Source organism: Haematobia irritans, chromosome 2 (assembly GCF_050003625.1).
Source record: "Haematobia irritans isolate KBUSLIRL chromosome 2, ASM5000362v1, whole genome shotgun sequence".
NCBI lineage: Eukaryota > Metazoa > Arthropoda > Insecta > Diptera > Muscidae > Haematobia > Haematobia irritans.
In genome coordinates, this window is record NC_134398.1 from 41341164 (window position 1) to 41364810 (window position 23647).

At 26.5% G+C, this 23647-nt stretch overlaps 1 protein-coding gene across 1 annotated transcript; it reads right to left on the reverse strand.

Moving 5' to 3' along the window:
* Positions 1-3198: 3198 nt before the first annotated feature.
* LOC142227491 (uncharacterized) lies at positions 3199-14435 on the reverse strand. Its single transcript, XM_075298045.1, has 6 exons — positions 14309-14435; positions 8735-8835; positions 8567-8640; positions 8008-8510; positions 7700-7926; positions 3199-3440 (listed from the first exon to the last, which is right to left on the reverse strand). The coding sequence occupies exons 1-6, from the start codon at positions 14395-14397 to the stop codon at positions 3256-3258; spliced, it is 1179 nt and encodes a 392-aa protein (XP_075154160.1). The 5' UTR covers positions 14398-14435; the 3' UTR covers positions 3199-3255.
* Between the last annotated feature and the right edge of the window lie 9212 nt (positions 14436-23647).

Sequence of the window (23647 nt, forward strand, 5' to 3'; positions counted from 1 at the left end):
AATAAAATTTTGACAAAATTTTCTATAGAAATAAAATTTAAAAAAAAAAAATCTGTAGAAATTTGACAACATTTTCTATAGAAATAAATTTTTGACAACATTTTCTATAGAAATAAAATTGTGACAAAATTTCCTATAGAAATAAAATTTTGACAAAATTTTCTATAGAAATAAAATTTTATATTACATGTTAGCCTGATACCGAAACAGGCAATTGACGTCCAAATGCATTATATCTAATTATACAATTATTATTCGAGCTTTATGGACAGATATAGATTAAGGAACATGGTTAATAGAGCCATTGAAAAGAAAACGCCAGATACAAATCTATACACGCCTGGACTGTACATGTTTCAGTTCGGGCGAATGAACCTTTCCACAGCCTTTAGTATAGATCTGGCTGGGAGAGATAACTCAATTTTGGGCCCTTTATGCTAACTCCTTATGGAGAAAACATTTGGGAAATTTCCTCTTACAAATTGAATCATCTTTTCTCCCACTGTACATCATCTTTTCATATAACTTACAAGTCCCTTAATCTTATTCTTATTTCGTTTTTGTTACATAGTAATGCAACAACACGAAATTTATTTTTAGAAAGCTTATTTGTTAGAATTCACCTAAGTGGTGAACAGTCGAACAATGCTTATTGTTTCTACAGTCAACTACAACATATGACAATTAACAGAAACTGGTTTCCAGGAAACAACAACAATTCTAACACGTACATTAGTCGTGTTTTTCCTAGTTTTACGACGGGCTCATCGTTGCAACCAAAAACCAGTTTCTGTTAATTGTCATATGTTGTAGTTGACTGTAGAAACAATAAGCATTGTTCGACTGTTCACCACTTAGGTGAATTCTAACAAATAAGCTTTCTAAAAATAAATTTCGTGTTGTTGCATTACTATGTAACAAAAACGAAATAAGAATAAGATTAAGGGACTTGTAAGTTATATGAAAAGATGATGTACAGTGGGAGAAAAGATGATTCAATTTGTAAGAGGAAATTTCCCAAATGTTTTCTCCATAAGGAGTTAGCATAAAGGGCCCAAAATTGAGTTAACTCTCCCAGCCAGATCTATACTAAAGGCTGTGGAAAGGTTCATTCGCCCGAACTGAAACATGTACAGTCCAGGCGTGTATAGATTTGTATCTGGCGTTTTCTTTTCAATGGCTCTATTAACCATGTTCCTTAATCTATATCTGTCCATAAAGCTCGAATAATAATTGTATAATTAGAAATAAAATTTTGACAAAATTTTCTATAGAAATAAAATTTTGACATATTTTTTTATGGAAATTATATTTTGAGAAAATTTTCTATAGAAACAAAATTTTGCAAAATAATTTTTTTTGTTTGGTAGTTTTTTGTCCAAATTTTAGTAGATTATTTTGGTCGCGAGTGGTAACCGTCCTATGATCTCAAAATTTCGTTCACTATTTTTTCATTATCTCGGCTCTAACTATACCAAAATTCAAAGAGTAATCTATAACAGTTCCCAAAGGACAGACATTTTGCTATTTGTATTATCTCACGCCTCTATGCAATCATATATTTTTGAACCCTTAGTATAGGAGGTACGTGAAGAAGTCGTCGAATCGATACTAGTCTTCCTATTATTCTTAGTTTTGACCATAAACAAGTCGCTTCAAAGTTTCGCTTTCCTACGATGCCTCTTTCTATTGTATGGGATCCAAGCACTGTGCACCAGGCCGTTATGTGCACTGTTAGAAAAATATGTTTTTCATATGGTCCGATATAAACAAAATGTGTTTCGGGCACAATTTTTAAACACAATATATTTATGTGCAGACTAAAATGCCCTTTCTACAGAAGAGGAAAGTCAACAAGAAGATCCTAAATACAAACAAGTATCCAATAGCATTGTTTTCGTTATCTTTTTTAAACTCTTCTGTTGAAATGGCATTTTTAATATTTGACAAAATTAAAAACAATCGTATTTTAACTTAGCAGCTGAAAGCTTTTTAAGAGTAAGCCCGCTTTTTAAATTGATATACATATTGTATTATTACATCCATAGAAAAAATAATTTCCTCAGGGATGAAATTTTAAACAAACGAAAATCTCTTTTGTTTTAAAGTATTTTCTTAAACAGCAAATTTTATTTATTATTAACTTCGAACGAAAAAAAAAATTAGCATCAAAAGAAAACTTAGTTTTTCTAAAATTTCGTTTCTCAGGAAAGAACTTTTCTTTCAGGATATATATTTGTGTTAAATTTAATTTTTAAAGTGTATCACTACAGGATTTTTTTTCACGTAATTTTGGGACCACTTTTTGTACTTTTATATTCTGAAATTTTTTGGGGGTTTTTGAAAAAAGCTTAGACCAATTTAGGGTTTTTTTTTTCTTAAGATTTGGGGGGAAGAATCAAAAATCACTTGGCAACACTGGTATGGACATGTGTTTTGTTTATCATTTTGGCATTATGGGCACAATTTTTTTTCTTGGTTCGTTAAAAGAAATCGGAACGTATGCTAACCACTGCTCCACGTGGCCAACAAATGTATGTTTCTGTTAAATAATGTTATGTTTGCATGGGCTCGTGGGCGCTGCAAACTATGCTATATAAATGTAACTTATAACGATAATTGTCTATTGGTGACTATAACAGCTACGTAGCCCAGTGGTAGTGTGTTGGCTTACAAATTGCCTGGTTCCCGGTTCGATTCTCCGTCCAGGCGAAAGGTAAAATTTAAAAAAAATATAAAATTGAATAATTTCTTCAACATTATTTGTATTACAGAAAAAGGTGCCAAGAACTAAAAATTTCGTGGAAGTGAAAATTATGTGAGGGAATGAATACAATCTTCTTGGGGAGAAAATTCTTCCAAGCATATAATATTTTTGGGCTCAAAGTACTTCCAAACATATAATATGTTCACATAAAACAAATATAATAATGTTTCGGCAATATCCAATAATATATGTGCTTCCTGCAAAATATGTTTGGAACATATGTTAGAGAAGCGATTTTTTTGAGGATGTATGGTATATATGGATCCATTATGGATTGCATACAAAATTCTATTAAAGACCTGCAATCGATTTATTTGCATTGTGCAATATATGACCATTTCGGAACTTGTGTGTTCCTACATTGCCTTGACAACTGAAAGAATAACTGAAATACCTAACACATTAGGTAAACCTTAACAATCCCACATAATTTTAAACCTTTTCGCAATATATTAATTTGATTTATTTGTTTAAGAACTAAGATACTCTTATAATAGTTTACGTTGCTGTATTTTTCGAAGAATCCCAAGAATTGCTCCCTGTGGCAAATCATCTGGCATTCTTTGAATGTCATCCGTAATTGTATTCACTAACTCAATTTCGTAGGATTCATATACGCTTGGTAGGTCAAGAAGAAGATACAAATCAATAACACGTTGTACCATATCGAAATCTAAAAATAAATAAATAAATAAATAAATATTGAAGTTAATAACAAAAAACATTTGAAATAAATTAAATAAAAACAAATATAAATGGCCGTAAGATCGGTCAGGCCGAATATTAAATTGGACCCTGCATGTTGGATTTCATAGAAAATTATACTAAAGACTGTCATTTATAATCGAATTAATTGTCCATGGCAAGATATCTTAAAAATTCTTAACATTGTCATGAAGACAGATTTAATACCCATATAAGCCAATTCAGTCCTCGATCGGTTTATGTAGAGAAGTCTACAAATAATTATGAAACTATATGAACCAATTTTCGCACCATAATTAGAGAGTCATATATCAACAGGACCCAATGAAATATGCTCCTCCATGATACTCCATGAGAAAATTCAAATTTAATTGTGGACCGGCGAAGACAATTTTTTGCGCGATTGTTGGATGAAATTTGCTCTTTAAAGAGGATCCGGAAGTCTAATCCGGGAATCGGTTTATATGGGGTCTATATATAATTAAGGGGCCGATATTGACCAATTTTAGCAAATTTTTTCAATTTCAAGCGCACTGGATCACATGTACATCTACAAGAGGGACCAGAAGTCAAATCTGCTGATCGATATTAACCAATTTTTAATTTTATACATAAAAGAAGTCCGAGCAAATGGGCTATTGCAATACCATCCGATCTACATCGACAGCAACTACTTGAGCTAAGTTTATATACTATTTGCGTTCGGAAGTTAGCGTGATGCTAGATCGATTCAGAATTACACCACGACCCAGGATATTTATACTTTATGGGATCTTAGACAAAACTTTCGATGTGTTACAAACGGAATGACAAATATTTCTAAAGAAATAAAATTTTGGCAAAATTATCAATAGAAATAAAATTTCGACAACATTTTCTATAGAAATACAATTTTGACGAAATTTTCAATAGAAATAAACTTTTCGACGAAATTTTCTACAGAAATAAAATTTTGCCAAAATTTTATTTCCATAGAAAATTTTGTCAAAATTTTATTTCTGTAGAAAATTTCGTCAAAAAGTTTATTTCTATTGAAAATTTCGTCAAAATTGTATTTCTATAGAAAATGTTGTCGAAATTTTATTTCTATTGATAATTTTGCCAAAATTGACAAAATTTTCTATGAAAAAATTTTGACCAAATTTTCCATAGAAATAAACTTTTGACAAAATTTTCTATGAAAATAAAATTTTGACAAAATTTTCTATAGAAATAAACTTTCGACAATATTTTCTACAGAAATAAAATTTTGACAAAATTTTCTTTACAAATAAAATTTTGACAAAAATTTTGTATAGAAATAAAATTTTGACAAAATTTTCTTTACAAATAAAATTTTGTCAAAATTTTCTATTGAAATAAAATTTTGCGAAATTTTCTATAGAAATAAAATTTTGGCAAAATTTTCTATAGAAATAAAATTTTGGCACAATTTTCGATAGAAATAAAATTTTGGCAAAATTTTTTATAGAAATAAAATTTTGACAAAATTTTCTATAGAAATAAAATTTAGACAAAATTTTGAATAGAAATAAATTTTTGACAAAATTTTCTATGGAAATCAAATTTTGACAACATTTTCTATAAAAATAAATATTTTGAAAAAATTTTGTATGAAAATAAAATTTTGTCAAAAATTTCAATAGAAATAAAATTTAGACAAAATTTTGAATAGAAATAAATTTTTGACAAAATTTTCTATGGAAATAAAATTTTGACAACATTTTCTATAAAAATAAATATTTTGAAAAAATTTTGTATGAAAATAAAATTTTGCCAAAATTTTGTATGAAAATAAAATTTTGACAAAATTTTCAATAGAAATAAACTTTTGAAAAAATTTTCTATGAGATAAAATTTTGGCAAAATTATCAACAGAAATAAAATTTCGACAACATTTTCTATAGAAATAAAATTTTGACGAAATTTTCAATAGAAATAAACTTTTCGACGAAATTTTCTACAGAAATAAAATTTTGACAAAATTTTCTATGGAAATAAAATTTTGGCAAAATTTTCTATAGAAATAAAAATTTGACAAAATTTTCTATGAAAAAATTTTGACCAAATTTTCCATAGAAATAAACTTTTGACAAAATTTTCTATGAAAATAAAATTTTGACAAAATTTTCTATAGAAATAAAATTTTGACAAAATTTTCTTTACAAATAAAATTTTGACAAAAATTTTGTATAGAAATAAAATTTTGACAAAATTTTCTTTACAAATAAAATTTTGTCAAAATTTTCTATTGAAATAAAATTTTGGCAAAATTTTCTATAGAAATAAAATTTCGGCAAAATTTTCTATAGAAATAAAATTTTGGCAAAATTTTCTATAGAAATAAAATTTAGACAAAATTTTGAATAGAAATAAAATTTTGACAAAATTTTCAACAGAAATAAAATTTTTACAAAATTTTCTATAGCAATAAAATTTTGACAAAAATTTCTACAGAAATAAAATTTTGACAATATTTTCGATTGAAAACAAATTGAGAAAATCTTCTATAGAAATAAAATTTTTTTGACAAAATTTTCTATAGAAATAAAATTTTGACAAAATTTTCTATAGAAATAAAATTTTGACAAAATTTTCTATTGAAATAAAATTTTGACAAAATTTTCTATGAAAATAATATGAATATTAAATTTTGACAATATTTTTCTATAGAAATAAAATTTAGACAAAATTTTGAATAGAAATAAAATTTTGACAAAATTTTCAATAGGAATAAAATTTTGACAAAATTTTCTATAGCAATAAAATTTTGACAAAAATTTCTACAGAAATAAAATTTTGACAATATTTTCGATTGAAAACAAATTGAGAAAATCTTCTATAGAAATAAAATTTTTTTGACAAAATTTTCTGTGGAAAAATTTTTTTTGAGAAAATTTTTTATAGAAATAAGATTTTGACAAAATTTTCTATAGAAATAAGATTTTGACAAAATTTACAAATTTAATAAAATTTGGACAAAATTTTCTATTGAAATAAAATATTCACAAAATTTTCTGTAGGAATAAAATTTTGACAAAATATTCTATAGTAATAAAAATCTGTTGTTGTTTTTGATTTCAGCTTAAAATCATGCATTGACTAAACTACAAGTGTAGCTTAACCAATGGAAGGTTCAAGTGTGGTTCATTTTTGGGTTTAGTGAACTACCTCAATTTATTCTGATAATTGGTTGATAGTTTTGCTGCAAGTAGAGGATGCTGATGAGGAATGTGGTAATTCCGAAAAGTGCGTTCATCCAACCATCTTGCAGTCTATAGGGCTTTGCCCAACTAAATTTGACAAACATTCATTTCCTCTGTTGGTTAAGCTACACTTGTAGTTTAGTCAATGCATGGTTTTAAGCTATTTATTTCTTTAGAGAAATAAAATGTTGACAATTTTTTTTATAGAAATAAAATTTTGAGAAAAGATTCTAAAGAAATAACATTTTGACAAAATTTTCTATAGAAATGAAATTTTGACAAAATGTTGTATAAAAATAATATTTGTGTCAAAATTTTCTATACAAATAAAATTTTCACTAAATTTTCTATAGAAATAATATTTTGACAAAATTTTCTATAGAAATAAAATTTTGTATAAAAATAAAATGGTGACAAAATTTTCTATGGAAATAAAAATTTTTTTATAGAAATGAAATTTTGTCATAATTTCTCTAGATATATAAAATTTTGACAAATTTTTCTATTGAAAAAAAAAATGTTGAGAAATTTTTTTATAGAAATAAAATTTTGGCAAAATTTTTTATATAAATAAAGTTTCGACAAAATTTGTTTATAGACATAAAATTTTGGCAAAATTTTTTATATAAATAAAGTTTTGACAAAATTTTTTTAGAGAAATAAAATTTTTACAATATATTTTTATTGAAATAAAATTTTGACAACATTTTTTATAGAAGTAAAATTTTGACAAAATTGTCTATAGAAATTAAATTTTGACAAAATTTTCTATAGAAATAAAATTTTGACAAAATTTTCTATAGATATAAAATTTTGACAAAATTTTTATTGAAATACAATTTTGACAACATTTTTTTTATAGAAGTAAAATTTTGGCAAAGTTTTCTATAGAAAGAAAATTTTGACAAAGTTTTCTATAGAAATAAAATTTTGACAAAATTTTTTATAGAAATAAAATTTTGGGAAAATTTTATTTTAATTTAAAATGTAACAAAAGTTATATTTTTTTATGTAATCTTACCATTTCTTCCATAACACTGAACCATAATATCCATTTGTTCTCTGGAGGCACGGTTAATACACTCAACTGCCAACCAAGTGCATTTATTTTCAGAAATATCAGTGCCTATGGTACATGTGTGTTCAGGGGTTCCAAAACAATCGAGAAAATCATTTTGCGCTTGGAATAGGAAAGCCAAATTCAAAGAAATTTCCTTGAGATTTTGTAATTTTTGCAAATTGTTTATTCTGAAAATAGCAAAAAAAAAAGAATTCTTGACATTTTTCTAACAAAGAGAAGCCTATTTCAAAAACAATTTTTTTCGTTACCCCGCCAAGTGCATGGCCCAAGCGAATGGCAAATAGAAGAAACTGTAGGCTGATTTCGATGCAACGATCTCTCGATACATGTCCATTGTGAACGATGTCATTGGCATTTTGGAACACATCATATCCATATTTTGCCCACATGCAGTTATTAATTGCACCTCATGAAATGTATTCAAAATTTTCAAATATTTATTGGAATTTTCAAAATATTTCCGTAGCAAATAGAAGGTCAAATTTTGAAATATAAAGGAATCATTGAGAGCACTCATGCCTATATTTTCCAGAGTATGCCAACAGGGTCGACCAAATCGAATGCTACTGTTATCCATGATATCATCACAAATGGTAAAGGCTATAAACATTAACTCCAGACAACATCCTAATATATGAAGCTCCTTTTGAGACTCTTTGTTCAGAGTTTCGCAATGTGTTAGCTCCTTGTAGGTGGATAACAATATGCTGTAACCTAAATGTGCTCTATGGGGAAAATTGTAATCGAAGGACTAAAAAGAAAAATTAATTGCAAAAACAGTGATATTGTAATAATCATCCGGCTAACCTGATTAATTCTCTTTTCTATATGACCAAGATTATATTTTTGCAGAATATCCCGTTTAGCCTCTTGAAGAATTTCTATGGTGTGATAATGCAATATTGGAATGATATATGAGAAAAAATTCTATGAAGGCCTCATGTTAATAAAATAAAATAAAAAATAAAATCTTACCAGTAAAAGAATTAAAATGGGCATCATGGCATTCGTTTTCAGTGGAAAGAAATCTGGGTCCTTCCTGTAAACGTTTTAATGCAGATTCAAGATACGAGTACCTCAGATAAAAAAAAAAAACAAACATTCAATTCATATGGAAAAAAACGTAATGTAAATAATATATTTTTTTATTATTTTTAAAATAGATAAATACAATTTTGACAAAATTTTCTAAAAATTTGAAAAAATTGTCTGTGATCAAATTTTCTATAGAAATAAAATTTTGACAGAATTTTCTATAGAAATAACATTTTGACAAAATTTTCTATAGAAATAAAATTTTGCCAAAATTTTCTATAGATAAAATTTTGCCAAAATTGTCTATAGATAAAATTTTGGCAAAATTTTGTATAGAAATAAAATTTTGGCAAAATTTTCTATAGAAATAAAATTTTGCCAAAATTTTCTTTACAAATAAAATTTTGCCAAAAATTTTTATAGAAATAAAATTTTGACAAAATTTTCTATAGAAATAAAATTTGGACAAAAATTTTCTATAGAAATACAATTTTGACAAAAATTTTCTATAGAAATAAAAATTTGACAAAAATGTTCTATAGAAATAAAATTTTGACAACAATTTTCTAGCATAATATGTTGACAAAATTTTTTCGAGAAATAGATATTTGACAAAATTTTCTATTGAAATAAAATTTTTTACAAAACTTCTATAGAAATAAAATGTTGACAAAAATTTTCTATAGAAATAAAATTTTGACAAAATTTTCTATAGAAATAAAATTTTGACAAAATTTTCTATAGAAATAAAATTTTGACAAAATTTTCTATAGAAATAAAATTTTGACAAAATTTTCTATAGAAATAAAATTTTGACAAAATTATCACAGAAAAAAATATCAAATATTGGAAATATTTTTCCAATTAAAAAGTTAATTGAAGATGAATTTTTTTTTTTTCAATTAATAAATTAATTGATACAATTATCTTTTTAATCAAGATAGAAACATTATGTTAATTAATTCAATGATTGCAAATTTTAAAATTTTTATTAAAAAGTTAATTGATACAATTAACTTTTTAATCAAATTCGGAAGACTAAGCCAGTTAAAAAAGTGATGAACATTTTTTTAATTATATGCTGCGACACACTGTGGAACAGGGTATTATAAGTTAGTGCATATATTTGTAACACCCAGAAGGAGACGAGATAGACACATTGTGTTTTTGGCAATAATGCTCAGGGTGGGTCCCTGAGTCGATATAACACATTTTTGTGATCAAAGTCTAGGTCGCAATTTAAGTCCAATCGCCTTAAAATTTGGCACATGTCCCTAATTTGGGTCAGAATAGAACCCTATTGATTTTGGAAGAAATCGGTTCAAATTTAGGTATAGCTCCCATATATATCTTTCGACCGATATGCACTAATATGGACCCAGCAGCCAGAGTTTGATACCGATTTGCTTGAAATTTTGTACAAATATAACACTTAGTCGTATAGTGAAGTGTGCAAAATTTTATTGAAATCGGTGCAGATTTAAATATAGCTCCCATATATATCATTCGCCCGATATGGACTTATATTGCCCCAGAAGCCAGATTTTTGGCCGAATTTGGTTGAAATTTGGCACTAGGAGTAGAATTTGTAGTATAGTCAAGTGTGCAAAATTTGATTGAAATCGGTTCAGATTTAGATATAGCTCCCATATATATTGTTCGCCCGATATGGACTAATATGGTTGAAATTTTGCACAGGGAGGAGATTTAGCATTGTAGCTATGCGTGTCAAATTTGGTTAAAATCGGTTCAGATTTAGATATAACTCCCATATATAGCTTTCGCCCGATTTATACCCATATGACCACAGAGGCCAATTTTTAACTCCGACTTAGTTGAAATTTTGCACAGGGAGTAGAATTAGCATTGTTGCTATGCGTGCCAAATTTGGTTGAAATCGGTTCAGATTTAGATATAGCTCCCATATATATGTTTTTCTGATTTCGACAAAAATGGTCAAAATACCAACATTTTCCGTGTAAAATCGCCACTGCTTAGTCTAAAAGTTGTAAAAATGACTCTAATTTTCCTAAACTTCTAATACATATATATCGAGCGATAAATCATAAATAAACTATTGTGAAGTTTCCTTAAAATTGCTTCAGATTTAAATGTTTCCCATATTTTTTTACTAACATTGTGTTCCACCTTAGTGCATTAGCCGACTTAAATTTTGAATCTATAGATTTTGTAGAAGTCTATCAAATTCTGTCCAGATCGAGTGATATTTAAATGTATGTATTTGGGACAAACATTTATATATAGCCCCCAACATATTTGACGGAAGTGATATGGTATCGAACATTTAGATCTACAAAGTGGTGCAGGGTATAATATAGTCGGCCCCGCCCGACTTTAGACTTTCCTTGCTTGTTTTTAATTAAAAATGTTTTTCAAACAATCAATTGTTAATCTAAATTAAAATTTTAAGCCAATTCAGAATGTAATTGAAAATAGTTACCTTTTTTAATTAATAAATTAATTGAATTTTGCAATCAACATCAATTAAATGTTTAATTGAATCGAGTAAAAAATTCATTGAAATTTGCTAATGAAATCAATTAATTTTTTAATCAAGAATTTTTCCTATGCACAATTAAAACTGTGATTGATACTATCATTTTCGTGATTGAAGACATTTCAATTAAAAAATTAATTGGATGGAGTAAAAAATTCATTGAAATTTGCTAATGAAATCAATTAATTTTTTAATCAAGAATTTTTCCTATGCACAATTAAAACTGTGATTGATACTATCATTTTCGTGATTGAAGACATTTCAATTAAAAAATTAATTGAATCAATTAATTTCGTGATTGAATCAGAAAAAAATTTGTTTGTGTGATCTATAGAAATAAAATTGTGATAAAATTTGCTATAGAAATAAAATTTTGACAAAATTGTCTATAGAAATAAAATTTTGAGAAAATTTTCTATAGAAATAAAATTTTGATATAATTTCCTACAGACATAAAATTTTGACAAAATTTCCTATAGAAATAAATTTTTGACTCTTCCTAATAATAAATAAATAATTTAATTTTTAATTCAAAATAATAAATAAATAAAAATTTGACAAAATTTTCTATAGAAATAACATTTTCACAAAATTATCTATAGAAATAAAATTGTGATCAAATTTTCTATAGAAATAAAATGTTGACAAAATTTTCTATAGAAACAAAATTTTCTATAGAAATAAAATTTTGACAAAATTTTCAATAGAAATAAAATTTTGATAAAATTTCCTATAGACATAAAATTTTGACCAAATTTCCTTTAGAAATAAAACTTTTACGAAACTTTCTATAGAAATAAAATTTTGATAAAATTTTCTATAGAATTGAAATTGTGATCAAATTTTCTATAGAAATAAAATGTTGACAAAATTTTCTATAGAAATAAAATTTTGACAAAATTTTCAATAGAAATAAAATTTTGATAAAATTTCCTATAGACATTAAATTTTGATAAAATTTTCTATAGACATAAAATTTTGACAAAATTTCCTATAGAAATAAAATTGCGATCAAATTTTCTATAGAAATAAAATGTTGACAAAATTTTCTATAGAAATAAAATTTAGATAAAACTTCCTTATAATAAATAAATAATTTAATTTTTAATTTAGTATAATAAATAAATAACATTTTGACTAAATTTTCTATAGAATTAAAATTTTGACAAAATTATCTGTAGAAATAATATTGTGATCAAATTTTCTAGAGAAAAAATTTTGAGAAAATTTCCTTTAGAAATAAAACTTTGACGAAACTTTCTATAGAAATAACATTTTGACAAAATTTTCTATAGAAATAAAATTGTGATCAAATTTTCTATACAAATAAAATGTTGACAAAATTTTCTATAGAAATGAAATTTTGACAAAATTTTCTATAGAAATACAATTTTGATAAAAATTCCTATAGATATAAAATTTTGACAAAATTTCCTATAGAAATAAAATTGCGATCAAATTTTCTATAGAAATAAAACGTTGACAAAATTTTCTATATAAATAAAATTTTGACAAAATTTTCTATAGAAATTAAATTTGGATAAAACTTCCTAATAATAAATAAATACTTTAATTTTTAATTTAGAATAATAAATAAATAACATTTTGACAAAATTTTCTATAGAATTAAAATTTTGACAAAATAAAATTGTGATCAAATTTTCTATAGAAATAAAATTTGGAGAAAATTTCCTTTAGAAATAAAACTTTGACGAAACTTTTTATAGAAATAACATTTTGACAAAATTGTCTATAGAGATAAAATTGTGATCAAATTTTCTATAGAAATAAAATGTTGACAAAATTTTCTATAGAAATAAAATTGGCACATTTTTCTATAGAAGTAAAATTTGGATAAAATTTCCTAATAATAAATAAATAATTTAATTTTTAATTCAAAATAATAAATAACTAAAATTTTGATAAAATTATCTATAGAAATAAAATTGTGATCAAATTTTCTATAGAAATAAAATTTTGAGAAAATTTCCTTTAGAAATAAAACTTTGACGGAACTTTCTACAGAAATAAAATTTTGACAAGATTTTCTATAGAAATAAAATTGTGATCAAATTTTCTATAGAAATAAAATGTTGACAAAATTTTCTATAGAAATAAAATTTTGATACAATTTTCTATAGAAATAAAATTGGCACAATTTTCTATAGAAATAAAATTTGGATAAAATTTCCTAATAATAAATAAATAATTTAATTTTTAATTCAAAATAATAAATAACTAAAATTTTGATAAAATTATCTATAGAAATAAAATTGTGATCAAATTTTCTATAGAAATAAAATTTTGAGAAAATTTTCTTTAGAAATAAAACTTTGACGAAACTTTCTACAGAAATAAAATTTTGACAAGATTTTCTATAGAAATAAAATTGTGATCAAATTTTCTATTGAAAAAAATGTTGACAAAATTTGCTATAGAAATAAAATTTTGACAAATTTTGCTATAGAAATAAAATTTTGACACAATTTTCTATAGAAATACAATTTTGACACAATTTTCTATAGAAATAAAATTTGGATAAAATTTCCTATAGACATAAATTTTTGACAAAATTGTCTATAGGAATAAAATTTGGACAATATTTTCTCTAAAAATAAAATTTTAACAAAAATCAATTTTTAGAGGTTTCACTGTATTGTACAGCATCAGATTTGTTTTAGAGTATACGGACCTTTGGCCGGGGTTTAAGACTTTCTCCTATGTCCACAGTCGAAAGTGGGCTAACGCGAATGCAAAGTGATTCCATCAGTTAGGGTTTAGTTTCACACGGTCTTTTAAAACAAAATAGAGAGTGGGCCCTATTTTTATTTTGGAATTATTATTTTTTGTGCTCACATTCATATTCACTTTTATTTTTGTTATTTTGGCTCACATTTATTATGCAGTCTCTCCCCTCGTCTGTTTCATTGGGGTCATATGTTTTTGGGGCCCATTTTCACACCGTTTTCAGCCACAACTATTGTTAATATATTTACTTTGGTTTATCTCCATTGGTATAGCGACAATTTGTGAAAACTTTAGTTTTACTCCAATTTATTGTTTGCTTCTTCAACATGTGGAACATTTTTAATTTCTTTTATTTGTGGATGTATTTTTCGCAAACTATAGATATATACTAATTACCAAAGCGCTTAATATTAACTCATGATGTTGCTATTGTTTAGTATCCACATCTTTGTTAATAAACAATTCTCTTTTCAATATGAGAATGCGAACAAATACAAAAATTAACCCCTTGTGGAGTGCATGCACGCTGTATAAAATAGCACATCCTGAAACAAAAATCGCTTCTAGATTGGTAGATTAGTAGAATTCTTGATATTTTGGTAGATTTTGCAAAATATTCCTCTTCGCAAATTTTCTACAGAAATAAAATTTTGACAAATTTGACTAATTTTGTTACAGAAATTATTATATATATAATACTGAATAATAAAAAAATATAATAGTAATGTATTGGTCTTGTAGGCTTTGTGCATTATATGAAATAACTGAAATGAAATAAAATTTTGACAAAATTTTGTATAGGAATAAAATTTTGACAAAATTTTCTATAGAAATAACATTTTGACAAAATTTTCTATAGCAATAAAATTTTGGCAAAATCTTCTATAGAAATAAAAGTTTGACAAAATTTTTATAGAAATAAAATTTTGACAAAATTTTCTATGGGAATAAAATGTTGACAAAATTCTGTATAGAAATAAAATTTTTACAAAATTTTCTATAAAAATAAAATTTTCACAAAATTTTCTACAGAAATAAAATTTTGACAAAATTTTCTATAGAATTAACATTTTTACAAAATTATCTATAGAAATAAAATTTTTACAAAATTTTCTATGGAAATACAATTTTGACAAAATTTTCTATATAATTAAACATTTTACAAAATTTTCTATAGATATAAAATGTTGACAAAAATTTTCTATAGAAATAAAATTTTGAGAAAATTTTCTTTAGAAATAAAATTTTCACAAAATTTTCTATAGAAATAAAATTTTGAGAAAATTTTTATAGAAATAAAATTTTGACAAAATTTACTATAGCAATAAAATTTTGGCAAAATCTTCTATAGAAATAAAAGTTTGACAAAATTTTTATAGAAATAAAATTTTGACAAAATTTTCTATAGGAATACAATTTTGACAAAATTTTCTATACGAATAAAATTTTGACAAAATTTTCTATAGCAATAAAATTTTGAAAAAATTTTCTATAGCCATAAAATTTTGACAAAATTTTTATAGAAATAAAATTTTGATAAAATTTTCTATAGGAATAAAATGTTGACAAAATTCTCTATAGAAATAAAATTTTTACAAAATTTTCTATAGAATAAAAATTTTTACAAAATTTTCTATAGAAATAAAATTTCGACAAAATTTTCTATAGAAATAAAATTTTGACAAAATTTTCTATATAAATAACATTTTGAGAAAAGTTTCGTTAGAAATAAAATTTTCACAAAATTTTCTATAGAAATAAAATTTTCACAAAATTCTCTATAGAAAAAAATTTTTCACAAAATTTTCTACAGAAATAAAATTTTGTTTTGTTTTGTTATAGTTGGTTTTGTTCTTTAAGCATTGTTGTTGTTTTTTATTTCAGCTTAAAACCATACATTGACTAAACTACAAGAGTAGCTTAACCAACAGAGGAAAAGAATGTTTGTCAAATTTATTTGGGCAAAGCCCTATAGACTGCAAGATGGTTGGATGGACGCACGTTTCGGAATTACCACATTCCTCATCAGCATCCTCTACTTGCAGCAAAACTATCAACCAATTATCAGAATAAATTCAGGCAGTTTATTAAACCCAACAAAAACCACACTTGAACCCTCCGAAAAAAGGTTTTACATTGACAAAATTTGCTATAGAATTAACATTTTTACAAAATTATCTATAGAAATAAAATTTTGAGAAAATTTTTATAGAATTAAAATTTTGACAAAATTTACTATAGCAATAAAATTTTGGCAAAATCTTCTATATAAATAAAAGTTTGACAAAATTTTTATAGATATAAAATTTTGACAAAATTTTCTATAGGAATAAAATGTTGACAAAATTCTGTATAGAAATAAAATTTTGACAAAATTTTCTATAGAATTAAAATTGTAACAAAATTTTCTATAGAAATAAAATTTTGACAAAATTTTTATAGAAATAAAATTTTGACAAAATTTTCTATAGGAGTAAAATTTTGACAAAATTTTCTATAGGAATAAAATTTTGACAAAATCTTCTATTGAAATAAAATTTTTACAAAATTTCCTATAGATATAAAATTTTGACAAAATTTTCGATAGAATTAAAATTTTGAGAAAATTTTCTATAGGAATAAAATGTTGACAAAATTCTGTATAGAAATACAATTTTTACAAAATTTTCTATAGAAATAAAATTTTCTACAGACATAAAATTTTGACAAAATTTTCTATAGAATTAAAATTTCTACAAAATTTTCTATAGAAATCAAAGTTTGAAAAAATTTTCTGTAGAAATAAAATTTTGAGAAAATTTTCTATAGAAATAAAATGTTTACAAAATTTTCTATGGAAATACAATTTTGACAAAATTTTCTATATAATTAAACATTTTACAAAATTTTCTATAGATATAAAATGTTGACAAAAATTTTCTATAGAAACAAAATTTTGAGAAAATTTTCTTTAGAAATAACATTTTGACAAAATTTTTATAGAAATAAAATTTTGACAAAATTTTTATAGAAATAAAATTTTGACAAAATTTTCTATAGGAATAAAATTTTGACAAAATTTTTTATAGGAATAAAATTTTGACAAAATCTTCTATTGAAATAAAATTTTTACAAAATCTTCTATTGAAATAAAATTTTGACAAAATTTTCGATAGAATTAAAATTTTGACAAAATTTTCTATAGGAATAAAATGTTGACAAAATTCTGTATAGAAATAAAATTTTTACAAAATTTTCTATAGAAATAAAATTTTCACAAAATTTTCTACAGACATAAAATTTTGACAAAATTTTCTATAGAATTAAAATTTTTACAAAATTTTCTATAGAAATCAAAGTTTGAAAAAAAATTCTATAGAAATAAAATTTTGAGAAAATTTTCTATTGATATAAAATTTTGGCAAAATTTTCTAAAGAAATAAAATTTTGACAAACTTTTCTATAAAAATAAAGTTTTGAAAAAATTTTCTATAGAAATAAAATTTTGTGAAAATTTTCTATAGAAATAAAATTTTGACAAAATTTGCTATAGAAATAAAATTTTGATAAAATTTTCTATGGAAATTTCACAAAATTTTCTATAGAAATAAAATTTTTACAAAAGTTTTCAAAATAATTTTTTTTGTTTGATAAAATTTTCTCCAAATTTTGGTAGATTATTTTTTGCTTGAGTGATAATCGTGTTACTAAAGCTTTCCCGATAAATGAACTGTTTAGTGTGGTCTATGTAAAAAAGTTTACTTGGATCCAAAGATTTTGACCTTCCCTTAAGGATTTTGGTATTGATTCCGAGCCAAAGATGCGGCTTCTTTAAAATAAAGAAATTTTTTAGAGACCTATTTGGCTTTAAATTTAGGACAAATAAAATTAAAAATAGGATACGGATCTCATTTATCAAATTTTCATTCTCTTGTCGAGGGTTATTAATAACGTACAAACAAATGCCAGTTTAAAAATCCAAATTATAACGAATACTTCGAAGTAAAAACTGGTTTCTTAATTCCAAAAAAACTTTAAACTAAAGACGCTAAATCCTCAAAATAAGGTCGTAGCCTATATTTGAAGCGTTTTTATCTTAAATCTAAAGTTTCATTATTTCAGTTAATTTATAGACAATTTCTTTAAATCAAAAATGTGTTTCTTTACTTTAAGGAAAAATTGACTTAGTTCAAAGACATGCGCAAATTTACAAACTTTGTGTCCTAAATTTAATGAAAATAAATTTTGAAGCAAAGACTATACACTTTATTTTAATTGAAATTTCATTATTTTAAAGAAATGTGTCCTTAATATTTTGTAAATTTCGCATTCTAAAATTTAGGTTGCGTAATCTTTAATCACGTATATATTTTTTTCAGTGTGGACTGGTGGAATCATCGGTCCCTATTTCCTTAAAAATGAGGAAGGACGACGCATTGCCGTCAATTGAAATCGATACAGAATGTTGATCAATGAATTTTTGTTGCCAAAACTTCAAGATATGAGTGTAAACGAAATATGGTTCCAACAGCATGGTGGCACTTGTCATTAGGGTTTTCTTTTTCCCGGACTTTTTGCATTCCCGGGAAAGCGGGAATTTTTTCGAATCTCCCGGGATTCCGACCAAAGGGAAACCTGCTTTGATGTGGAATACATTTAGACATTTGAATAAATTAGAAATAGCCTAAAGGTACGGTTATAAGGCGCTCTCTGCACAACTAACAATATATATATATATATATATATATATATATATATATATATATATATATATATATATATATATATATATATATATATATATATATATATATATATATATATATATATATATATATATATATATATATATATATATATATATATATATATATATATATATATATATATATATATATATATATATATTATGTTGTTCGCTTACATAAGCCATAAATCATACTAAAATATGAAATTTTAGTAATACAAAACATTTTGGCAATGGTTAAGGCAGTCTCTTTCGGTATAGTTTTCGGAAGAACACTATTAATAAGTGGGATTTTTTGTAACACTAAAAAACTGTTTGGAAATGAAAGAAACTTATTTCGATTTCACCATCGTTAAACGGGGTCAATAAATGCACATGTTCAGTCAATATTCCCAAAAGGGAAACACTACCATGTAATACGACATTCACATTACACTTCCAAAATCCACTTTAACTAGATTTCAACCGTCTATTATGTATAAAATATTGTAAAGAAAATTTCCCGGGAATTCCAGCACTTCATTCCCGGGAAAGCGGGAGCGAAAAAATGGCAATTTCCCGGGAATTCCCGGGATACCGTTCCCGGGAAAAAAAACCCTACTTGTCATACTGCGAGCGAAATAATGAACTTATTGAAAGAACATTTCAACAGACAACATTATTACGAGAAATAAACCGGAGGATTGACGTCCGCGTTTTTTTTTTTTGATTTGACGGCAATCGTTTATTTTTTGTGGGGATCATTGCTTTACGTGGATAAACCATCAACGATTGATGCTTTGGAAACCAATATTCAACGTGTCATTGCTGAAAGACGCCCTCATAATATAGGTCCATATATGTCTATAATTATATATAGCCCCCATATAAACTGAACGCCAGATTTGATAACCGGAGACTCTTGGAGGAGTCAATTTCATCCGATCCGCTTGAAATTTGCCATATGCCCTGTAACAACCCTGTAAAAATTGGTCTATATCGGTTTATAATTATGTATAGCCCCGGATCCTTTTAGTACAGTACATTTCATCCGATCCGATTCCAGTTTTCAGTTTTCTATATTATACAAATCGAAAGTATGCGAGAATATTAACCATTACACTACGATTCCTCTCACAAAATTAACCAGAAGAGACTCATCCCCTTCCTCCCGTTATACCACCAAAGTAGATAAGAGTGATTGATTTAATATCTCTTTTTTCTGTCTTATAACTCTGTCTCTTATAATGTTTGCAACATTCAGACAATCGCCCAGCAGCGGAAATAGGCATACAGCTGGCGTTTTATAATGCCTCCCAACACATGCAGTAGGCATGCAAAGCACATACGTACTCGCTTTCAGATTTACACGGCGTGTCATTGGGGAGGAGGTCTCCTCTTACGCTTCTCATAATAGGGCGGAAAAATATACTGCAAAAAGAGAACTATTATAATGCCTCATTTGACAGGCATGTAAAATCCCCTACAAAAGCAGGCATTTAATAAGAAATACAAAAGCCTCATTTTGGAATGAGCTCAGACAAAACAAGTAAGGAAAGTCTAAAGTCGGGCGGGGCCGACTACATTATACCCTGCACCACTTTATAGATTTAAATTTTCGATACCATATCACATCCGTCAAATGTGTTGGGTGCTATATATAAAGGTTTGTCCCAAATACATACATTTAAATATCACTCGATTTGGACAGAATTTGATAGACTTTTACAAAATCTATAGACTCAAAATTTAAGTCGGCTAATGGACTAGGGTGGAACACAATGTTAGTAAAAAAATATGGGAAACATTTAAATCTGAAGCAATCTTAAGGAAACTTCGCAAAAGTTTATTTATGATTTATCGCTCGATATGTATGTATTAGAAGTTTAAGAAAATTAGAGTCATTTTTTCAACTAGTCGACTAAGCAGTGGCGATTTTGCAAGGAAAATTATGGTATTTTGACCATTTTTGTCGAACTCAGAAAAACCGATTTCAACCAAATTTGGCACGCATAGCAACAATGCTAATTCTACTCCCTGTGCAAAATTTCAACTAAATCGGAGCAAAAAATTAGCCTCTGTGGTCATATGAGTGTAAATCGGGCGAAAGCTATATATGGGAGCTATATCTAAATCTGAACCGATTTCAACCAAATTTGGCACGCATAGCTACAATGCTCATTCTACTCCCTGTGCAAAATTTCAATTAAATCGGAGTAAAAGATTGGCCTCTGTGGTCATATGAGTGTAAATCGGGCGAAAGCTATATATGGGAGCTATATCTAAATCTGAACCGATTTCCACCAAATTTGACACGCATAGCTACAATGCTAATTCTACTCCCTGTGCAAAATTTCAACTAAATCGGAGTTAAAAATTGGCCTCTGTGGTCATATGAGTGTAAATCGGGCGAAAGCTTTATATGGAAGATATATCCAAATCTGAACCGATTTCAAGAAAATTTGGCACGAATAGTAACAATGCTAATTCTACTCCCTATGCAAAATTTCAACTAAATCGGAGCAAAAAATTGGCCTCTGTGGGCAAATGAGTGTAAATCGGGCGAAAGCTATATATGGGAGATATATCCAAATCTGAACCGATTTCAACCAAATTTGGCACGCATAGTTACAATGCTAATTCTACTCCCTATACAAAATTTCAACTAAATCGGAGCTCAAAATTGGCCTCTGTGCTATATATGGGAGCTATATCTAAATCTGAACCGATTTTGCTGATATTTTGCAAGTTTTTCGAGACTCATAAAATATTGGGATGTTCGGAATTTGAGGAAGATCGGTTGATATACACGCCAATTATGACCAGATCGGTGAAAAATATATATGACAGCTATATCTAAATCTGAACCGATTTTTTCCAAAATCAATAGGGATCGTCGTTGAGCCGAAACAGGACCCCGTACCAAATTTTAGGACAATCGGACTAAAACTGCGAGCTGTACTTTGCACACAAAAATACATCAACAGACAGACAGACGGACAGACAGACAGACAGACAGACAGACAGACAGACAGACAGACGGACATCGCTAAATCGACTCAGAATTTAATTCTAAGACGATCGGTATACTAAACGATGGGTCTCAGACTTTTCCTTCTTGGCGTTACATACAAATGCACAAACTTATTATACCCTGTACCACAGTAGTGGTGAAGGGTATAAAAAGTAAAAACAAACTCCCTTATTTTATACATTTCATATAATTATACCCTGCGCCACACTGTGGAACAGGGTATTATAAGTTAGTGCATATGTTTGCAACACCAAGAAGGAAAAGTCTGAGACCCATCGTTTAGTATACCGATCGTCTTAGAATTAAATTCTGAGTCGATTTAGCGATGTCCGTCTGTCTGCCTGTCTGTCTGTCCGTCTGTCTGTCTGTCTGTTGGTGTATTTTTGTGTGCAAAGTACAGCTCGCAGTTTTAGTCCGATTGTCCTAAAATTTGGTATAGGGTCCTGCTTCGGCTTAAAGACGATCCCTATTGATTTTGGAAAAAATCGGTTCAGATTTAGATATAGCTGCCATATATATTTTTCACCGATCTGGTCATAATTGGCGTGTATATCAACCGATCTTCCTCAAATTTCGTAGATCCGAATATTTTACGAGTCTCAAAAAACTTGCAAAATATCAGCCACATCGGTTCAGATTTAGATATAGCTCCCATATATAGCTTTCGCCCGATTTACACTCATTTGCCCGCAGAGGCCAATTGTTTGCTCCGATTTAGTTGAAATTTTGCACAGGGATTAGAATTAGCATTGTTGCTATGTGTGCCAAATTTGGTTGAAATCGGTTCAGATTTAGATATAGCTCCCATATATAGCTTTCGCCCGATTTACACTCATATGACCACAGAGGCCAATTTTTAACTCCGATTTAGTTGAAATTTTGCACAGGGAGTATAATTAGCATTGTTGGTATGCGTGCCAAATTTGGTTGAAATCGGTTCAGATTTAGATATTGCCAGCGTTGCCAATTTAGCTTTTTCCCCGCTAGATTTGGCTTTTTTTGAAGACGTTTAGCGGGGAAAAAATGTATTTAGCTTTTAGCTTTTTTTCTGGCTTTTTTTCATGACCCTTTTAGCTATTTTTGGCTTTTTTTATTTTCGACATGTTCCTATTGAAATATGGATAAAACTTCGTTGTTATCTAAGCCTTGTTGCCAGAATAAGGTTTTCCACATATTTCAATTCCTTATATAAACTGTCAGTAAATTTTTAGGAATATTAGCATTTGACTCGTTTATCCTTTTTCTATTATTATAATATTCTAAAGTTATTATGATATTACTAAATTAAAATAGTAGATGTGAATTGCTTTGTACATTGAAAAAATATTGTTGTGAGGCCAAAGATTTCATTTCCTTAAAATACGAACGCGAATTTTGGTTATAATAGCATTTGTGAATTTCTCTTATATAAACTGTTTTCCTTGTCCAATAGCCGATAAATTCTTTTTGTCCTTATAGTTAAGTGATTCAACTTAAAAATGGGTATCTTTTCATGAAAGAAGGCTAGGGTCAATTCTAAAAAATTCTTAAAATTAATGAAATAGTCTTTAAATTTGTGGAGTTTTTGTATCTTGACCACAAACCAAAATAGCGTTCAAAAATAGAAGAGGTTTTTCAACATTTTATTTTAAAAACGTATACATAGAATAATTTCTACTTAAAGTCGAGTCTGAATTTGGAAATTTAAGTTGTCGTTAGCACGTTTTTAAAACACTGTTATAGCTCATGAAGAAAAAGCCGAAAAAACCGAATGAATTCAAATTTGACTCGGAATCAATACCAAAATCATTAGTGTACAAAATCTTTGGAACCGAACATAGAAATAATTAAGGAAATAAAGTTTTGAAT